The sequence below is a fragment of the Oenanthe melanoleuca genome, chromosome 2 (assembly GCF_029582105.1).
Source record: "Oenanthe melanoleuca isolate GR-GAL-2019-014 chromosome 2, OMel1.0, whole genome shotgun sequence".
Taxonomy (NCBI): Eukaryota; Metazoa; Chordata; class Aves; order Passeriformes; family Muscicapidae; genus Oenanthe; species Oenanthe melanoleuca.
In genome coordinates this window covers 37,193,160-37,213,590 of record NC_079335.1, presented here as the reverse complement: position 1 = coordinate 37,213,590, position 20,431 = coordinate 37,193,160, and the positions used below count along the sequence as shown (strand labels likewise).

Sequence of the window (20,431 nt, the reverse complement as noted above, 5' to 3'; positions counted from 1 at the left end):
CACTGTGCATCATAAGCATTTTTAAGAGAAGAGACGATCAAGAGCATAAATGGTATGCTCTAGGCTAAGGATCTACTAGCATGACTTCTTTCACTTCCTTTTATTACTATTTTTTAATAATGCGTATCAAGTGGCACAGGAGGATACAGGTGTTCAAATCATTGGAACTGCATGAGGAAAATGGCTGGAAATTCTCATTTTGAGAAAAATAACTTTTTTATTCTCCGATATGCCTCACTATGTGGTGTCCAACAGAACCCAGTGAACAATTTGGATCTCTGTGGCTTGCTGAAAACAGCAAAAAAAGTGATTACCACAACTTGAAAATGAAGTTGCTTGTTTTCTGAGCCTTATGGTACAATAGTTGCAAATTTCAAACAAAGTTAATAGACATGCAGCCTATTGTCAGCATTTGGAAAATAGGGAAAATCAGAATTGTGCTACCCTTTATTCAGTTGTCCTGCTTTTTGTCTCTTGCTATTTTTAGTCCTACGGGGTACACAATACTAGCAGTTAAAGTATAATTAACTAGGGCTCTGATATGAGAACATTAGTCTAAACTTTTCAGAAGTCCAATGCAAACTCCATGTGCAAGAAGACTTTGATATAATTAGGCCTATAATTGCAATTTTACCTGTGTGATTTGCTAACACGTTTCTCCTTTTAGTTTGTTTTTGAACCAATGAGATTTAAAAGTTCTCTGTATGTTAGGGTACCGTGTTTCTTCAACTACCCTTAAACTAGGTGATATACTACAGAAACTTGTGTCAGTGCCTTCTGGTAAGCTGTTCTGTGAACAGCTCTAAAACCTTATTCTCCAACCTAAATGATCAAGAGACTTCAAAACCCCACTGTTAAAAACAGAGTATTCACAGGGGAAATTCTGTTTGTCGTATATGAAAATAACAAAATAAAAGGAATACCAGAATTCCAGTACTAATAACCTTGCAAATGGCTGAGATGATGGCCTGCCTTATGCTCCCATCAGTCTATCAGCTTCATAGACTCCACTTCTAACCACCAAAGCAGAGACAGATGGAAAGTAAAATAAAAACCATATATATTCTGCTAGGCTTAGACTTGTGCCTCAAAATCCCTGGAGGTGTAGTTAGCTCATGGTAATCCACCTCCTGTCATGGCTTATTGCTTAATTATGGTGATGTATTTAACTTATTTATCACAAGAAAGCAATAATCTTTCACTTTAAAAAAGTGTACATTAACCATGTTGCACACGTAATAGATCACAAGAATATCTAGTGTAGGATTTAAAACTATCAAGTAAGGCACATCGTTGATATCTAAATGTCCCTTGAGAACCTGGAAAATGTCTATAAGCATATTTAAAATAAACTGCAATAGTACCAAAGCCTTTAATGGAGCTAGGAGAGCTGTTTTATGCACACTATCTTGCAGTAATCGCTGTAGTTTAAAATAGATTTTAATCAAGCACCATCTGCATAATAGGCTGAACAGACAACACAGAATTCCACTTATAACTCCTATCATATAAAGTAAATATTGTAAAACTTCTGCCACATAAGGAGAATATGCTGCAGCAGTTCTTTAGTAATTGTGTTTCTGTTATTTAATTCTTGCTACTTGCAGCCCTCTTGCTATCTTCCCTCTAAAATACATTATTTGAATTTCTCTCATAAGTGAATGCAAATGAAGATGGAAGAAAACCCTGTTATCCATCTATGAAGAAATACTTATTTACAAACCAGCAATGCTTCCAGCAGCTCACAATTATGCTTGGCAATAACGAAGTACATGTTTAACGATCCAGCAGTGTGAGTTATGGCAAGAATTACATAAATGTAATATTCCATTGAGGTGGTCAGAATAAGGCATGTGCTAAGTGGCCACTCTATTTAGAATGGTTTTATAGTTACTTACAACTACTAATTTTTAAGTTGTCCCTTTTTTCTTCTTCTAACAATAGCCCCACATATGAGGTTCAGAAGAATTCAGGAGCCTAAGTGACGTGCATCCTTGCAGAGACAATACCCTTAGTCTGAGGCTACATTTCACAGTTCCATGGCCTTAGCAGCTCTCTGAATGTATATCCAGCCTTACAATTATGCTGCAGTTGTCACTGATCTCATGGTCAAGCAACCTCAGCTGTCCTGCTTCTAGAGCAATATCAGGAAGAGAAACTGAGCCCTCTATGATGCAGCTCCTTTCCCTTTCTTTGAGCAAGGGAATATAGGACAGTTGAAGTCTGAACAGCCTATATAAAAGAGTCTTTATGAGAATGAGCATTGCCAAATAATATTTAGCAGCTGCTGCCATTAGTTCTGTGTATGTTGGATAAGGCTTACAACAATTTCAATATTTCTCATGGAATGAACATCCACTAAGCTCAGTACATGAACAATTACATCATCTTGTAAAGCTTAATACTAGAATTTAGAATATATATATATTGAGCTGAAATGGTCATTTCCTTCATTCACAGAAATCAATGGTTCATAGGGAAACAATTATACTTTTAGTTCAAACATGCTTTTTTATACCTTCCATCATGCTCCTTCTATAAATTCATATAAATATGAACAGGATATTGAGATTTCTGTATTTTTTGTCTGGATAGAAATAGGTATAATTTTTAGGGATTTCTCTACCAAATATGCTATGAAAAGACCAGTGGCTTCTCTTTCACACATTTCAGCTGGTATAAACTGAGGGAGGTCATCTGACACCTAGGTGATTTTCCATTTGGAAATGCACTTTGTCTTTTTTATCAATGTGGGTACACAGACAAACATCTTGTCCCACTGGTTAAACAGGGAGAAGGTCACTATTGCTATTAATGACACGGTGAGTTCAGGGGGAGCTGGTTTTTGTGCAGTGCTCATGGCAGGACATCTCTGCCCACACAAAGTCAACTCCAACAGCCACCCCATGACTGCAACATGTGCACTCCTACCAAAGGATCAGCTAATGAGCTCTGGCCCTGATCTGTTAAATAATACCACACATCTGCATGATAGTCCATACATCAAAGGGAAAAATCCAAATTTTGCAGGTACACTCAGTTAAAAGATAGGTTTTTTCACAAGAGATAGAACAGTCAGTCTGTCTGTTCCTGTCCCCATCCAGTGCCTTCTTTCACTTGGAAGAGGATTTCTGGAGTGAGACCTTTCACAGGCCCCTCAAAAGCAACTCTGATAAATGTAATGCTGTTGTATCTGGGGAGAAAGATCTCCACAGAAAACTGGTTTATTTTGAGTATTCTTATCCACTCACAGGCAGCTTCCAGGAAGAGTAATGTGACAAAAAGATACAGAATGGAGAGCTTGAAATCTTGAAGTAGAGCAATACACTTCACTCCTTAGACTGATTATTCAACCCCTCTTGTCTTTTACAGAGGGAATTACAGAACCATTGCATAGGATCAGGTGTGCCAGCCCACTGCCTGTCTCCATTGGTATCCAGCCTCAGGTGCTTTCATGAAGCCCTAAGAAGTCCTACAGAATTCATGGATAGCATTATCTGCTCCCCATCAAGCTTGCTGTTTAAACCACACTAGATGGAGAACAATTTAAGCCCTCTGTCAATATTAACCAAATGTAATATCCTTTACAACTTTTCTCTTAGCAGTGAAATTATAAATATAATTTTAAGGCAATGTATCTACTTTAGCACTCTGGATTTAGTGTTGTGCATTGCCCCATTTGTCATCTTTTGAGCATGAGAGAATTTTAAAGAGAGTTTTCCAAAATAACAGCCTTGTTAAAAGTTGAACACTATGTAAACTGGCTTTCACAAAGAAAGGCCCAAGTTTTAATTAGTCTGCAGTTCTTTGTATTTCTCTATTAAAAGTATTAGCTTCAGATAACTACTGCGTGCTTGAAACCACAACCCTTCACTTTTGTTAGCATGAGGTGCTATAGTGATAAGTACCTGAAAAATGTAGGTTAAATACTTGATGGAAGTAGAAAGGAAATCATAATTACCTGAATGGATATTTTTCTCAGAAGTTTAGAGCATCTTGCAATGCAAAAATATTAGCAATGCAACAGGAGTAGCAAATAAATTATTCTGAAAAAGTAAAGGCTGCCTGGAATTATTTTTACATAGCTGTATTCTAAAGTCTCCCTCAGTAAGAAAGTGCTCATTTAAAATGTATGAATTATTCAGTAATTTTTAAAGCCTAAAGTTTGTGAAATCAGGGGAATGTCCTGGAATAAAACTTTTGAATCAGAATTTATTCAAAATGTAGTAAAACATATGTCTCCAATTACATGATTATTTTATAGCTTGAGGCATGAAAAACAATATAATGTTAAAACAAATCAGACTTACATTTTTGACTGGATTATACCTCCTCAGTGACTCACAATATGTTTTCCTCACATTCCCAAGTCTGCAACTTTTCCCCACCGGACATGGCTGTGGCACACACTGCACTGCAGGAGTGTTCTGACAGGACTGCTTTTTTCTAGTGACCACAAAACACAGCTAAGGAGGTTCTCAGTTTTGGCATGCTATATTCATGGTTTAAGGGATGACTTAGTACAAAGCCCCAATCTTCCTGTGTCTCATCTTTTCTGTCTGCAAAATTAAGATAATGGACTTGTGTATTTCTGGGAGGTTTTCAGGATTTTTGGGAGATTTGGGAGATTATTGCATGCAAAACCTGCTATATAGATTGACATTTATCCTTTAAAGAAATTTATTATGTAAATTACCCTTATCACTTCATTCCTGTACTGACATGAAAATGAAGCTTAAACATGTCATGACGAAGTGTCAGCACCTCTCAAAAGTATAAATGCATACAGGGTCTTCCAGATTTTCAAGGTAAAGTTTTTAAAGTTCATAGATCTTTCTGTTCTGGTTGCTATGATGTTCTGTTTACTCATCCTGTGACCAAGTAGCAAAGACTAGCATATTGCACAGACTGTTCATACTTTTTATAGCAGTAACTTGATCTTTAACTGGGAACAAACATCCCTGCTATGCAAGTGAGAAAACTCAACCCTTATATTAAAGTCCTAAAGGAATGACTATCCATTCTGTGTTTAACAGTATTCCAGTTTGCTCTCACGAAGAGGAATGATGTAATTTGCTCAAGCTGCCTGAAGAGTTGTCTGGATATTGTAAGTTCTGCATTCATAACCCTTTATTCCCTTCAGTGAACCACCAATCACGTACAAAGTACCACCTTAATAACTGTGGCCATATCATTCATTTAGCAGGTCCTAAAAATATCCACCATTTACATAGCAATCCTAGCATCTAAGCCTACCTTAGAGCTATCTTCTCCTTCATCTTCATGGACTGAACTGGATGGTGAAGGAGTTGCAGATTTGCTTCCAGGTGGAGAGGGCGAGTTGTGAGGAACATTGTTTCCACCCATATTCAAACCAAGCTGTGCACTGAGCTGGGACTGGTTAATAGTAGTCAGCTGCCCGTGCTGCATCATTCCTGGCTGCCTAATATCTGCAGGTTGAACCCTTGGCCTCATGGTTGCCATCTGAGGATGGGAACTATACTGGGCTCCTTCTGTATTCCGTAAATCTTGCATCTACAAGAGGAAAAAAACTGTATTAAGCATATCACTAATAAAGTGTTCTGTTCCTTTATACCTCGGTTGGCCTGATTGGCTAGGTAAGGCTTAAAGGAAATGGCAAGTACTTAAATAAACATGTAAATACTGAAAATAAACATAGTAAGGATATGATTGACATTTGCATAACACTGACTGTTATAAAGAATTCAGGCTTTAGCCTCAGCCCTTGGAAATAGTAAAAAAAAAAAAAAAAAAAAAAAAAAAAGCATTGAAAGCTCAGGTTTTTTTCATGGGGGGAACAAAAGGGCACTGCTTTCTGTAACTGTGTGTAGAGTATTTCTGAAATGCTAACAGGGACAACTTTGCACTCTGAATTTCAGACCTAGACCAGAACATGAACATCCTCAAAATTCAAGATAATTTCCAGATGCTGCTTTTTTAACTTAGGATTTTGGTGGTTTTGAGTTGAGATTTGCTGGGAATTTTCAGAATCTGAATATCTAGTATTAGGTCCAAATCTATTTTACCTGGTGCTGCCCAATGAGAAACTGGACTTTTCAGGGTTCAGCCCATTGACAAGAAGGATGCATTGATAGACTGATTAAATGATTTCTGAGTCGATTTACTGCTAAGACATATATGAATGGAAAGCTCAGAAATGGCAGGATTGACAAATGAATCCATTGTGCTATGTGGGTCACTGCTTCTTAGCATTAACGAGACACACGATTTGAATGCAAGCAACAGATTCAGTCTCTGCAAGGATAAGAATTAAAAGCACTGGAGGATGAAACTCCTTTCTTGTCCAGAGGTCAAATGCACCATGCACACAGACCTCAGCAGATTGCCTGTAACCTCTTTTCAGTACACTCATACAGAAACATGACAAATAGCAAAGAGTATCAGAGAGAAGCTCAGATTTAAGCTAAGATGTTCTGTGGGTGATTTAAAATGGAAGTATCAATTCAGAGCTGAAATGAAATAGATATGGTTGTCTTTCTGTGCATCAGACAAACATGTGTGCATGTATAAAGTAGAATCTGACAGGAGCTACCATTGTGTAAGTTCCATTATGATAAGGACATGTGTTAGTGGTTCAATATATTAACATAGCCACATTTATTTTACTGACAGTCTTTGTTAGACATGTCATCTGAATTGTCTAAAGATCACTCAGATTTTATTTCTTTTAAATCTTTTTATAGCTCATGACTTCTATAACCTATCTCTTGCTCATATACACACTCCCACATATCACAGCAATCTGTAAGATACCTTTCAAACAGTAACACAAAGGAAAAAGTAAAGATAAACCTGTAACTTTACCTTTTCTCTTATTATTGACAGTATAAAAATGTATCAATTTTAGGGAGATATTTTATTTTATTTTATGAGCTTGGGGATTGATTTTCGTAAAGGTGACTGGTTGGCAGTAAATCAAACTAATAATACCATTAGTTATGGCATACTTACCACTTTACATGTACTTGTGTCTCTGAAAAGCATTTGAATTGGCTTCTGTCAATGTGACATCACAATTATACCTGTATTTGTGTTATTTTAGAAATTAATAGCTTTTGGTGAAAAAGAATTATCGATACAAACTAGTTTTCCAAGTTCATTTAATGACTGCTAAAGCACCAGAGGAGACGAGCACAGAGAGCACAGTGGATGAAATCAATTGAAGGCTGAAATTTGAATCCTGATAGACATTTATATTTCTGAATTACTACTGATTTCTTGGTCCCTTCCCTCCAGTATCAGCTTCCTCCTTGCCAAGCATATTAGCCTTGAAAGTTATCATTATCTCTGCCTCAAGCAGACAACCTGTATCAAGCCAGTTGTGCCCATGAAGCTGGAACTGCTGCTCAGACACTGCTCTGGATCCAGCTGTTGAGCTGGCAGCAGCACTGGGGGGTCCCCAGGTGCTCTTGGCCATCCTGGGGCAAACAGTAAGGGGGTGGGAACCCACACAGCCCCTCGTGCTGGGCACAGGAGGCAAAACCCTCCCCAGAGCCTCCCTCCACCCTGTCTGCAGCACTCAGTGTGGGTGTGTGCCCTCCCCAGGCACCCTTCACCCTGCAGGGGCTGAGCCCTGGGGTTTTTATGGGGCCCCATCTCGTGGTGCAGAGTAAACCCTTCCATGAAAGGCTGGAAAAGCTTGACTGCTTTTTAGGAAGGGTAGGCATCCTGATGATTTTATGGACTCTAGAAATGTAACAACCACTATATGAAATTCCTAACTCTTATTCTGAATGAACTTCAAAATTATCTATCTCTAAAAGCAGAGCAAGGGCTACCATTTTAATTACTTCTCCTCAAATAAAATATGATACAACTGCTTTAACTGATGCACAGAAAGTTCTACCTGGATATGTGGAAGAACTCTTTTATTATGTGAGTGAGTGGGTGACTGTGCACTGAAAAAGATTGCCCAGAGAGGTTGTGGAGTCTTCCTCACTGGAGATATTAAAGAACCATCTGGATGCAGTCCTGTGCCATGTGCTCTGGGATGACCCTGGACCAGATGACCCACTGTGGTCCCTTCCAACCTGACCCATTCTGTGATTCTCTTATTCTGTTATTATTCAGAAAAGATCTCTCCTTTAAGAGCTTCAAATATCAGATAGATAATACAGAACATTCTGTGTTTGTCTTCTTTAAACAACATATATTTTTAAACAGTCTGTGATACAATTTTAGCTCCAGTACTGAACATAGGCTGTGTTTTCAGATAATACAACTGAACAGTACTGAATGTATCCCCATACAAAACACATGTGCATATATATTTGCAAGAGAGCCCTTCACTAGGGAAATTCTGAGGACTGCAAATGAGGTGATGGAGTAAAAAATAAAAACAACAGTATTTTTCTTTTCACATGAATTCAGCTTCTCTCCTGAATTTTTAAATCAGATGAATACCAGGCTACCTTCAGAAAACCAGGTGTAAGCAGCAAATAAGCTTGTTTAACAGTACATTTTCTCTTTCAGATGCTAAGGCAGAAACCTTCACCTAAGGGACCTGCCTGCAGAGAACAAGCCAGCCTAAGTCCATCACACAGAGCCGATGCAGTCAGGATCCACAGATGTGATTCACATCTGCAGATGGGGCTTCTGGCTCTCCTCTTTACCACACACTGCAGAGCCTGCCTTCTTCCATCCTGCCCCTACCTGGTGAAAAACTGGGATTGTCTAACAAAATGGATACTGCTCATTCCTTGAGTAAGAATGGGCAACTAAGCACATAAATGTAAAAAATTGTGAGATCACACCATGGAAAACATGAACTTTCATGCTCCTTAGGGATCAACAAAACCAAGAACTCTCTCATCTCCACTCCAGGTTCAAGAACACACTCAGCCATGAAAATTACACACTTGGGTCACTGCTGTGGCATAACAGTATGTCCCTGTCACAGATGCTGTGACAAGCCCTTCTCTGCAGAATAGTAACATTAATCAGACACACTCTCTGTCAAAATGTATGACCAATTTCTTCTAAACTGCTTCAGAATCTGAAACCCCATATTCCTTGTTCCTCCAGATGGAGTTTTACTAAGCCCACCGCTGTGTAGCTGTGCTGGAGCCATGTTCAGTATGCAGAGGCAATATTGCCAACACACTCCTGCTGAATGCAAAGCTGAACTGAAATCCTGATGGATGGCAGAATGCCAAATGGAAGAACAAAGTTAAAGAGTTTTGAGTGTTACAGAGGATAGATAAGGACAGTCTTAAACTGACGTCTTCAACGGTCTCTGTGATGAGGTAATAATGATAATATCTGTCACTTAAATATCATTCTCCATCTGTCAGTTCCAGGATGTTTCACAACTTGAGTTATACTCAGCTTTAGAACATGCCTGGTTTTATTTTGGTTTTACTAATGGGGAAGCTATGATACATTTCTTTTCCTGGCTATTTTTTTTTCCTGTTTGCATTTTGCTTATAAGCAGAAATTGAGCATCAGCCATATAAGTGTTTGACTGCAAATTAAAAGACAGTACAAGTCCCTAAATCTAAGGTGTGTACCAAAGCCCCTTATTGACACATAGGTAATGCAAAACCAGAACAGGGCTGTCTGGTTGAAGATGAGCTCCTAAAGCCCTGCTCAAAGCTCCTGAGGTACTAAGAATAAGGCTAAAGAGCTTTAAACATCAGACTATCGTTCATCCCATCAGCTTAGAGTAAAAACAAAGCACAGCATACAGTGCAGAATACAGTGATATCATCCCTGTAAAGAAACATCTCACTGTAGGACAATGTGAATACAGTGTCCTAATCACAGAATCACAGAAAATAGTGCTAGAAGGGGCCTCAAAAGGTTATTTAGTCCAACATTATCTCAAAGCAGGATTAGCTACACCTAAATCATTTCTGACATATGTTTGTCTAACCTCTTCATAACCTCCCTAGGCAATTCTTGTGCTTAACTATCCTTACAGGGGAAAGGGCTTTTTTTCCATAATGTCTCACCTAAATCTCCTTTGTTGTAATTTAAACCTACTACTTTTTGCTTTGCTCCCAGTGGACATGAGGAATGTTTTTCTCTTTCTTTACAGAAAAGTTGTACACAATAGAAGGCTATTATGAATTTCCTTTTGGTTCTTTCTTCTTTAGACTAAACAACTAAACCTGAAGATTGAAAGACTTTGTTCATATGCTGTGATTTCTACACCTCTTATCATTCTTTCTGCTGTCCTCTGGAGTATATCCAATAACCTTCATATTTCTTGAAATATTGTGCTCCAAAGTCCACAAAACACAGATATTTTCATCTGACACAGAATTCAGATAGAATCCTTCATCTCTCACAGAACGTAGCACGTAGCAATAAAAAACCCCAAACTCAATTATCAGCCTTTTTGATAGAAGCTGGTTAACTTATGCAAGATGCAGAAAGAGTCAAACTGCAGGACTCTTAACTAATGTCTCAGAATGTAGCTTTAGGAAGCAAATAATTTTTTTTCTAAGAAGCATTAGACAGGCAGTTTCAAAGGGAATGTGCTGTTAGCAAAATAATTCACGTTATTTTTCTACTTATAATTAATAATGGTGAGGCAACATCTCTCTGAAAAGCTGTAGAAGTCCCAATTGTCCCTCCCTATTTAGATTAATTTATAATAAATGTTATCACTAAATGAAAGAAGAAAGACAGGTTGCCTTAACAGATTGAAGTAAATACAACAGGTCTAAGTACATGCAAGAAACACCAGGGATAATTCACTGGAGATGAAAACATTAAAACATAAAGAGAAATACACAGGGCTTACTCACTGAAGCAAGCAAAGTTCACCTATCTCACTACTCTGAGAAAATTCATATCAAGGCATGGCAGACATTTTTACTGTTATCACCATCAGGTCTTGCAATGATTTTTGTATAATTTTGTACAAGTTAAATGCTCTTGTGAATATTTCTGATGGGCACTGCAGAAGGATCTGACAGTTCTTTGTTTCTTGTCTGAGTGGTCAAGGTAAGAGAGTAACAATTTTTCAGAATATACGAAGCTATGGTTCATTCAACTAATTAAAAAAAAAACAACTGGGAGAAAACTCCAGGGGATCTTAAGTGTTATCTATGAGGATACCCACGGTGTGCTTCTTTCTTCACTGGCATGACCCACTTGAGTAATTCTTAGACATTCTTTGGTAGGAAAAAGGATCTCTGTTAATAGTGGTATTCTCATGTATATTCCCAGGAAACTTGTGCTACTACCCATGCTGTATTAAATCTGAATGTTTCTCTGCTCCCAAATAATATTGCATTAAAATGCAGTATTAGCCCAGGTTGTGCCAACCCCCTGAAAAGCCATGAAATTTGCTTAGAAATGTTAGTGCTTTTATTTCAGGCATTTTAATTGTCTTCTACCATAAGCCAAAGCACATCTGCAAGATGTTTTCCAGTAACACAGAGATGCTCATTAAAAAAAATAAAAAAGAGGAAAAAAAGTTAATTCCTACATAATCACTTCATTCTGTACGTGAAGGTTTCAAAAGAGAAGAAAAGGTAATATTAAGTTGCCATCCAAGTTTTTGAGAACAGGCAGACTGAGAAGGGATTGTGTTCGGGAAATGATACAATTTACGATCGAGACAACTGATAAACCAAAAAGACCTAATTATTTTTTTTTTCTTACTGCTACAAAATGCAAGCAATATTCCTCACAAAAATGACCCAGGGAAGTGGTCACAGCACCAAGTCTGACAGAGCTCAAAAAGTGTTTGGACAATGCCCTCATACAGATGGTGTGACTCTTGGGGATGTTTTGTACAGGACTTGGAGTACATGATCCTTGTGGGTCCCTTCCAACGCAGGATATTCTATGGTTCTATACAACCATACAGTCAAATTTAAAAGAGTGCCTAAAACCACAGAAATGTCAATTTTAGACACCCTTCATTCAGTTCATACAGGTGACCAAGCATTGGCACCATGTGGCTGTTCAATGTATGTTGATGGTCAAGATCCTAGATTAATGACTAAGTGAATCAAAAGCAAACCATGCAGTTTCATCTGTTGTTTTCCATCATGGTGATGTTCATTCATGAGGGAGCTTAAAACTTGAGATACTGTATTTATACAGCAGAGAGAAAGAAAAAAGTGACCCAAATATTTGGAGGTCTGAAATCTAACAGGAAGTTTGTGTTTACTGATAAGAGTGACTAAAACTGGTACTTGGTATGTATGTCCTGTCATGAACAGAGGGATCAAACCCAAAGATTCACAATTTATCCAGTCTTCTCTGAATTAAAGTAGAAATCATATTTGCAACCAAGTCCTGTTTTAGAAAACCTATAAGTGAACAAGTGCTAAAGAAAGTTTTATGAGAGCCAAGGTTATTGTAAAATGACCACAGAGAACCATTCAAAACACATTGAAAGGAATAACTCAAAGCACCACCTAACAGAGGGAGAGGAGGTGTGTTTTCATAATCTCATTTTTATAATTCTCTTCTGTATCAGCTAACTGTATAATGAAAGACTGAGTTTTAAAGTAAGTGGGTATTTGGGGAATATTCTAGTGCTATACACAGGAGTATTTTATATACTACACCCACTGCATTTTTAGAATAAATTGAAAAGGATCATTCAAAATTTCTGTTGATTAGGAAAACAGTCTTAAAATTTAATAGCAAAAACCTCACATGTAAAGAGAACCCTAAACAAAAATAATAAAAAAACCCCACTCCTATTAAACCTACTGCACTAATCTTTTCAAAATCATTCTGTTAAAAATTAAACCACTTCAGGTTGTTTTATATAGTACTGGTTCTGTAAGTGATCTTAAGCCCCTTTAAAGCTATTACATACTCAAAATTTGACTGCAAAATTTTATTGTACGATCACATAATGACAAAAATGCAGTCATATACAGTTTCTATATTTCTTGGTACACAGTTAATTTGGTGACTATTAACATTCTTTCCTACTTTATGTTTTAATATCCTTTGAGTCACACAGGGCCAAGGTCTCAAAACTAATCATAAAAAACTACCGGCTGCTATTCACTCTAATATAATAACCCTTTATTTAAAACAACTTCCAATAAATTTCATTATAAGAAGTTATTAAAAGGGTTAAAAACCTATTAAATGTCAAAGAATTTGCCTGACTCAAACTTCTAATAAAGAAACAGAATAGGCTTTCTTTCTGAATTATTTAAATCTTTACTGACTGTGCACTGAACCATGAAATTAGAAAAGTGTTATTAGAAGTGTTCTCTGGTTTTTATAAAAGTTGTAGCATAGAATATATCAAACCACAGTCTTTAACTAGACTAGTTAAAGAAATAGGTTTTTAATCCTGAATACATGGTTTTCACTGATATAAAGGGTCATAATTAAAAGTCTGGCCTGGAAGCTGAAGATAATAAAATTATTATTACAGGAGCATACATGTTCATTTGGCATATTCTAGATGCATGTTTCCATTTTAATTTGGACAAATATCTTCAATTTTGTTTGATCTTGCAAAGTCCACTAATTTGGACCCTCTCAGCAAACAATTAAGCTTTTAATAGTGACTCATTTTAAAGAATTAATGGTGAATAATTTGTGTTATCTTTTTCTCTTTTTTAAAGTGTCTAATGCTTCACAGCAGGTATAGGTTGACAGCAGACAAATGGAATCTAGGAGGTACAAGGCAAACATTCTACCACACATCTCCTGATAACACTATTATCACTAAACTGGTTTTATTGGTTTGTTGTTTTGGTTTTTTTTTTTTTTTTTTTGGGGGGGGGGGTTTGCAAATAACAAAAGAACAATTTTCTATTTCAGCAGTTATTAGCATAAAGAAAAATATAATGCATTTCACATTTATTTTAGTGATGCTAAAGAACTCCTGAACAAGCAGTATATTCAGAGATTCACTCCAACACACCCAAATCAATGGTATTTCATCAAAAGAAGTGAAGCCAGAAAGATGCCTGAGAGACACAATATTGTTCCCCCTTTTTTTATACAATAAAAATAGAGGCATCCAGGGGACATGAAATGATTAAGTCTAGGAATACAAACCAGATCTTTGGAAATAATGTTAACAGTGTGTTTGGAGTGGGGCAGGAGGGAAGGGGGATGCAGGCAGCTGCTGTTGGCTTTGCAATGCTCTGCTCCTGTGACTGACCAACAATAACAAAGTCACCAGCACGAGTTGCTGTAACCTTCGTTGGCTTCTGTTCTATTGTATCCCACTCTCTTCTGTTCTGTTCTGGGTTTTTTCCATGGTGCTCAGCACTGCAGTGTCAAACTATCTTCCTGCAGTGAGCTGGGCAATGTGACTATTGCCTGTCACATGCTGTTTGCTGTCTCTGCTTTAATACACAAAGGTACCCTGAGCACAGCACCCATCTCCCTCTATCCCAAGTAAAGGAATTTATATTGTACAAAGGTACCCTGAGCACAGCACCCAACTCTCTCTACCCCCAAGCAAAGGAATTTGTATTGGGTACATTTCAAGTAATGTATAGCAATGTATAGTTATGTCCATGTGGGAAGAATTAAAAAATTCCTTCTGGTTAGAAAACCACACTAAACCAGCTGTGACAGCTGAAAGGTTGGTACAATACTGGGGTGTCTTGTGTCTCCTATGTCTACAGGAAAACCCTAAATGATCTAAACTGATTTTTCATCTCAGTCACAAGAAATGCTAATTCCTTCCCAAAGGAGCAGCACATCAACTAGAACAAGGAATTTTAAAAATACTGTAGATGAGATTTAATCCAAGTATGCTACTTCACTGAAAAAGTTTTTTGCAAGGGAGGAGTGACTGTCTTTTCAGTGTCATCCACCTATTTAGGCACTGAATAAAAATATAGGGCAGAAGGAACCTCAAATGAAAATTTCTGTCGCAAAGAAGGCAGAGAAAGGACTGAAACCAGAGTCTTCTATGTGCTCTAGTCATCTCACTGCCCCCATCATTAAGTTTATGAGAATTCCTGAAGATCTGTGCAAACATGTAATGGATCTTGTTTCCAATCCAGTGGGATATGAAGCTGGATTTTTGAACCCAAAGTGACATAGGCAGATCTAGTGTGCCATTTTTCTATATTCTTCCTCTTGGGCACTGTGATGTGGAACATCTTGAAACCATTTCCCAGGGCCATAGGGTCCTGTCTGGGGCTGTGACTTACAAAAGGCATTGTGACTGCAACAAAATCTATAGAATTAATTATTAAGCAAAGTCTGGATGTGACCAAATTTAGGTGTGGCTGGATTAAGGAAGAGGCAGGTCAGTGTCCTGAAGGCCCATTGATAAATTCCATCTCTGTCTAAGCAAACTCTTTTGTCAGCCATGTCAGTCCTGGGTAGGATCTGTGGTGCTCTTGCATTCCCACATGCAGGTGCATTAAACCAGAGGAACCTTCCTGTAACTTCCAGCCACTCTGATACTAAACTGCACAGAATTAGGACTGCACATTATCCATCATTCACCTGAAATCCACAGTCATCCAGGTTTTGTTAGTGCATTCTGTGAGTTTCTGGACTAAGTTAATTTTCCATGAGAAAGATATTTTTTCTGGCTGATACCAGTAGCTCTGAAATCCCACATGATTCTACTTTTCATTGAGTACAAAATCTTTTTAAAAAAAAAAAAAAAAAGTAATTTCAACTAATAAAAATGAGTTGAATGGTTTAAATTACAATAGTGAAATAATCTTTTAACAAATCTTTCTGCTGCTATGTTGCAGCCCTGTAAATTCTCAGCATGAGTGATAGAACTAATGGAAGTTGAAACAAAAGGTCTGCAAAATGTTTAACTCAGAAAAGATTGTTTTCCATACATATGATCTTGTTATCAAGTGATAAACTTACTGATATTTTTAACTGTATTGTCATAATTTCCTCTGCAATATAAACTTTATGCCATTGTCAAATATTGTGGGTTTTGCAAATGTTAAGCACATGTGTTACTGCTGGGCAAGGCACTTTCTGTAAGCTATGAAAAATATGCTTGGCTCTCAGGGAAAAAGCAATCTAATGATATGCTAATAAGTCCATCATTCTTCTGTATTGTATTATTTACAATTTTGTCTCTAAAACCTATTTAACATCTCCAGTGTAATTATCCATCTGCATCTTGCCAAGTCCAATATGATAATTCTGAAACAGGAAAAATCTCAATTATTTTATTTTCAACTATGTAGAATATGAACAGATATCCAGCAGTCTCAAAAGATGAAAATTAGTAAATTTATTCTGCTTAATGTCCATTATATTGGCATGTGACTGAAGATAATCCAGGGAACCATATTTTTAATTAAGAATATATCTTTATTTTCCTGGTTTGATATTTCTAAATGTGGATATCTTACTTATTAAAGCCTGATCAACTTACCAAAACAACTTTAGAGAAAAGAGCAAAACTCGTAACTACTTGAAAATAAATACTTTGGGCCATCTCAAATTCTTATTTCTTTTTAAACTCATTATTCAATCTATTCTTTTTGATTATGAAACTCTTATTGTCCTATTAATCTTTAGAACAAAGCAGTAACCTTGGTTTGGCTGAGAAAACTCCCTTTTTTTCCTTCATTTTACAAATTTGTATTTTCAACTGGTTGTTGAGCAGCAACCAACACCTGGGAAAGCAATATTTGATGATTATCTATACAGTGATTTAACTCCATCCCTGAATGCCAAGGAAGCATAGTGGAGTGTTTGGGAAGAATGTGTTGTGATAGAATACTTGTTTTGCACATCCTAATACAGAAAAAAAAGCAAAGAAAATCACCTGCTTTGTATGAAACCCACTACAACACAGAAAAGTTTCATAGAGAAAATTAAGGAGAAATCAATTGCTATCTGCAAAGGAGAAAATAGTGAATAAAGAAATTTACAGAACATGAGCCCACAACTTTAAAAAAGGCCATCCTGAAATACAAGAACTTTCAAGCTTTGGAAACGATGACTTCATGGTGAAGAAAGTGATGGATACAATGATAAAATGACAGATTACCTAGATCCTACAAAGTTGGGCTTTAGATAGAATTCTTCTAGCTAGAGAAGGCTGTAACTACTGTGTGTTCAGAGTGGTGTTGTCCACAGAGATGACAACATTTCAAAGAAATGGCCCTGGTGTTTTCTCAGCATAGCTTCACAAGCTCATCAGTGTTGAAACATCTTAGTCTGGATTAATAGTTGCTTCATTTTATAGAAAATCTGAAGACCTCTAGGATGCATTTCCTTTCCTTCTTGAATGATATCTAGTCATATTATACTTATAACTTCTGTTTGCAGAACCTACAGTAACCTACTGTTATCTGGAATGAAATGTGATGACAGTTGATAACATTCATACAGCACAAAACAGAGCTTCTTACATTTCCCAGGCTTGTGAGCACACCAAGCTTGTTCTGAAATCCCCAAATTCTTCTGCTGCCCATAAATCAGATCTGTTGAAACACAGAGGCCTTGGATCTGTTTTTCAAAATATTAACAGGTCCAATCCAGATCAGTGTAATTGGATAAAATGAACCCAAATGTAAAATGGAATCTATGTGCCAAACTCTTACTCTGCCAGAAGGTAACCCTGGAAGCCTCTTTGACCAGGCAAGTACTCACATGCTATGGAAGAGAACAGTTAGCAATTAGAAAGCTTAGAATTCACATAATCTTAAAATTACATGACAGAGGAACACAAAGGCACATCTGCAGTCTTTTGTCTTGTTCTGATGCTGCCTTCATATTCACTGAGCTATTCACACCAGTCTACCATTCAACCAGTGGGTAACTTCATTAAGTTTCATTAATAATCTAGAGCAGGGTCATCCTCTGCTAGTAATCCTGAGTTTTGTAACTACCTTATCTTCTCATACTTTTCTCAGCAAAGTAATGATTTTAGTCACTTCACAAAGAAATTTTAAAATGTAATTGCCATGTGTGCAGAACTGCATCCATGACTGTTCACATAATTGCTGCAATTATGAATGCAATTCGGGTAAATATGCAAGCAGACTACTAGCTAAGTCTCTAACTGGTAATTTATGAGTGCCTTTACCCAATTTGCATGGGCAATTTTCATAATTACCTTCCCAGGTTTAGTACATAGATCTTGGGACTAATGAATACTAATAACTAATAACTAACGAAGGAATGATGAAGGATGCATGAGCAACTAGTGGATAAGTAAATTAGAAGCAGATGGGGAAAAAAAAAACCAAATTGAAAAAATTCAACTTCAAAAGTATATACATTTGCCTTTTTGTACATTTTATTTTGAAAGAGGAGTATATGAGTAATGCAACTAGAGAGGTTAAGTTCCTTCAATTATCCTTTCTTATTTTAAATATGCACCATACCCTTTCTGTAGTCAAGATGCCCAATGATTTTCAGACAGACAAGCTACATATGTATAGTGCAATTTACAGTAAGTGAAATTGTCTTTTAAGTGTCTAACTCTTCATCTGAAAAAAGCAGCCGTGCTCCTCATGAATGTAAGGCCAAATCAGGGTCCCAGTGGTTTTTTACAGATAAGCAACTGAATGAGTTTACAAGTGTCCTCCTTCTCTGAAGAATAAAGGAAACATACTGCATTTGACTTAGAGGCATTTCAACAAATTAAACATCTGTTGCTACACTTAAAACCATATTAATAAGAAAATCTTGGCTTGTTTGTTTTGCTCTTTAGGAAGAGAATAAAAGGAAAAACATACCTAGATGCTTCTGTTAGCCTTGATCACTACCTATAAAAGAGTTATGTATGTAATGCAGTGGCATCACATTTACATTCTAGGATTTTAAGGGGAACCAAGATAAATATAAAAATACATGCTAGAGAAAAGTAAGTATCCTAAAGTGCTTTCTGTAACACTGTGTAAAAACTACATCCCATTATGGAAACCTTAAAATCAAGCCCATGAATATAATTAATCTTTCAGAAAATAAATTTTAAAGAATTTTAATTCCTATGTCTACAGTACTGAGGAAAAAAATACTGAAAACTTAAAAATAAAATTAAATGTAGATAATTTAGAGATTTATTTCGAAAATCTGAACTGCTTTTACACAGTGCACATAATACATCTTATGGCTGGAATTTATGGCACCTGAAAAAACCACTTTTATTCTCAAAGTTCAAAATGAAACATCTGCCATAAGAAGTGTGGGATTTTAAGAGAGATTGTTCAGATATGTAGAATACATATGTAGAATATGTAGAATACTTGCTACCCTTGATATCACCAATTAATCTTTTCAGCTTATTAAATTTTACTCCTGCCATCACTGCAGAGTCAGCAAAACCATAGGATAGTAAGTGGGGCTCTATTTTGCTAAGAAATGGTAAACTGAATTCTAAATAATTTCTCTGCCACCTAAATCAATCCCATTCCAGCACAAAAAAGAGATAAGGGCTGACATATACAAGCAAGTAAAGAAACAAACAGTCAAATCCCTGTTCATAAACAAATAATAGTTCTGTCTCTTCCAAGGTTTGCTAAAATAACTTAGTTTTTAAAATACTGAAAAGTGATAAGCATTGCTTTATATCATACAGTATCTGTGGTACTATAATAGTCTGAAAAATAACTACAGTTTGCAGTGTTTAGCATAACAGATGCTAAATCTTATGTTTGAATGAAAAATATTTTGCATGTAAGTAACTATCACTGCTAGTTAGGAAGTACAACAAAAAGAGAAAAAAAACAACATTATGAAAAGAAACAAAGAAGCAGTGCCTTCATCCTTCTACACTGAGGCCTAACATCCTCTGTATCTGCTGCAGTCTGGAGTCTGACAAGCTGTCCTTGCATCCAAAATGTTTTTCTTAATTTTAGAGAAAGATAGCAGATTTGTGACCGATTAATCTTGATATGTTTGCAAACAATGTTGGTAGACTGAACACACCAGAAGTACTTTTGAATGATATCAACGTGATGCTCAAATTTTTCAGCTTGAAATTAATTCTGTAATTCCAGGACTAGCAAAAATAAACATGTTCAAAGGGCAAACAACTCTACAAGGTGTTAAAATTCATTGGATAATTTTCATTTCCCCAGCTGAAATATAGGTGAGTAGCAATGCCCACATACAAGCCATACTTTTCAGTTTTATCTCATTTTCTAATTATTTTGCTTTAATGCTTTTTTCCCTTACACCTCATTCCATGCTATTTACTAACATTAATATTATGGTAGCATTCTAAGACTGAAATTTTAGAATACGTTGACTAAAATTCTGAATCATCAGAGCATCCTTTTATTGCAGTTATATGCAATTTCTACACTTACTCAGTGGTTGTCACTTGTGATAATCTTTAAAGTCTGACTGGACCACTGTAGCTGGAAACTACTGTGAAAATCTTTACTGGCTTTAAAGAAAATGTTTTACTGTCAACAATTTAACAAGAGATATCTTTCTGCTATTGCCTCTAGCAAATCCAGACGCTGTAATTAATATTGTAGAAAGTACA

General features: G+C 36.6%; 1 protein-coding gene across 3 annotated transcripts in view; it reads right to left on the bottom strand.

Annotated features, from left to right (window-relative positions):
• TOX (thymocyte selection associated high mobility group box) overlaps positions 1 to 20,431 on the bottom strand; it is a 215,853-nt gene that overhangs the window by 39,155 nt on the left and 156,267 nt on the right. For 2 of the 3 annotated variants that reach the window (XM_056485533.1, XM_056485532.1), the window contains exon 4: positions 5,257 to 5,535. The exons of the other annotated variant lie outside the window; for it this stretch is intronic. In XM_056485533.1, coding sequence (XP_056341508.1) covers positions 5,257 to 5,535 — 279 coding nt within the window. The remainder of the gene's footprint in view (positions 1 to 5,256; positions 5,536 to 20,431) is intronic. 3 annotated transcript variants of the gene reach the window in all.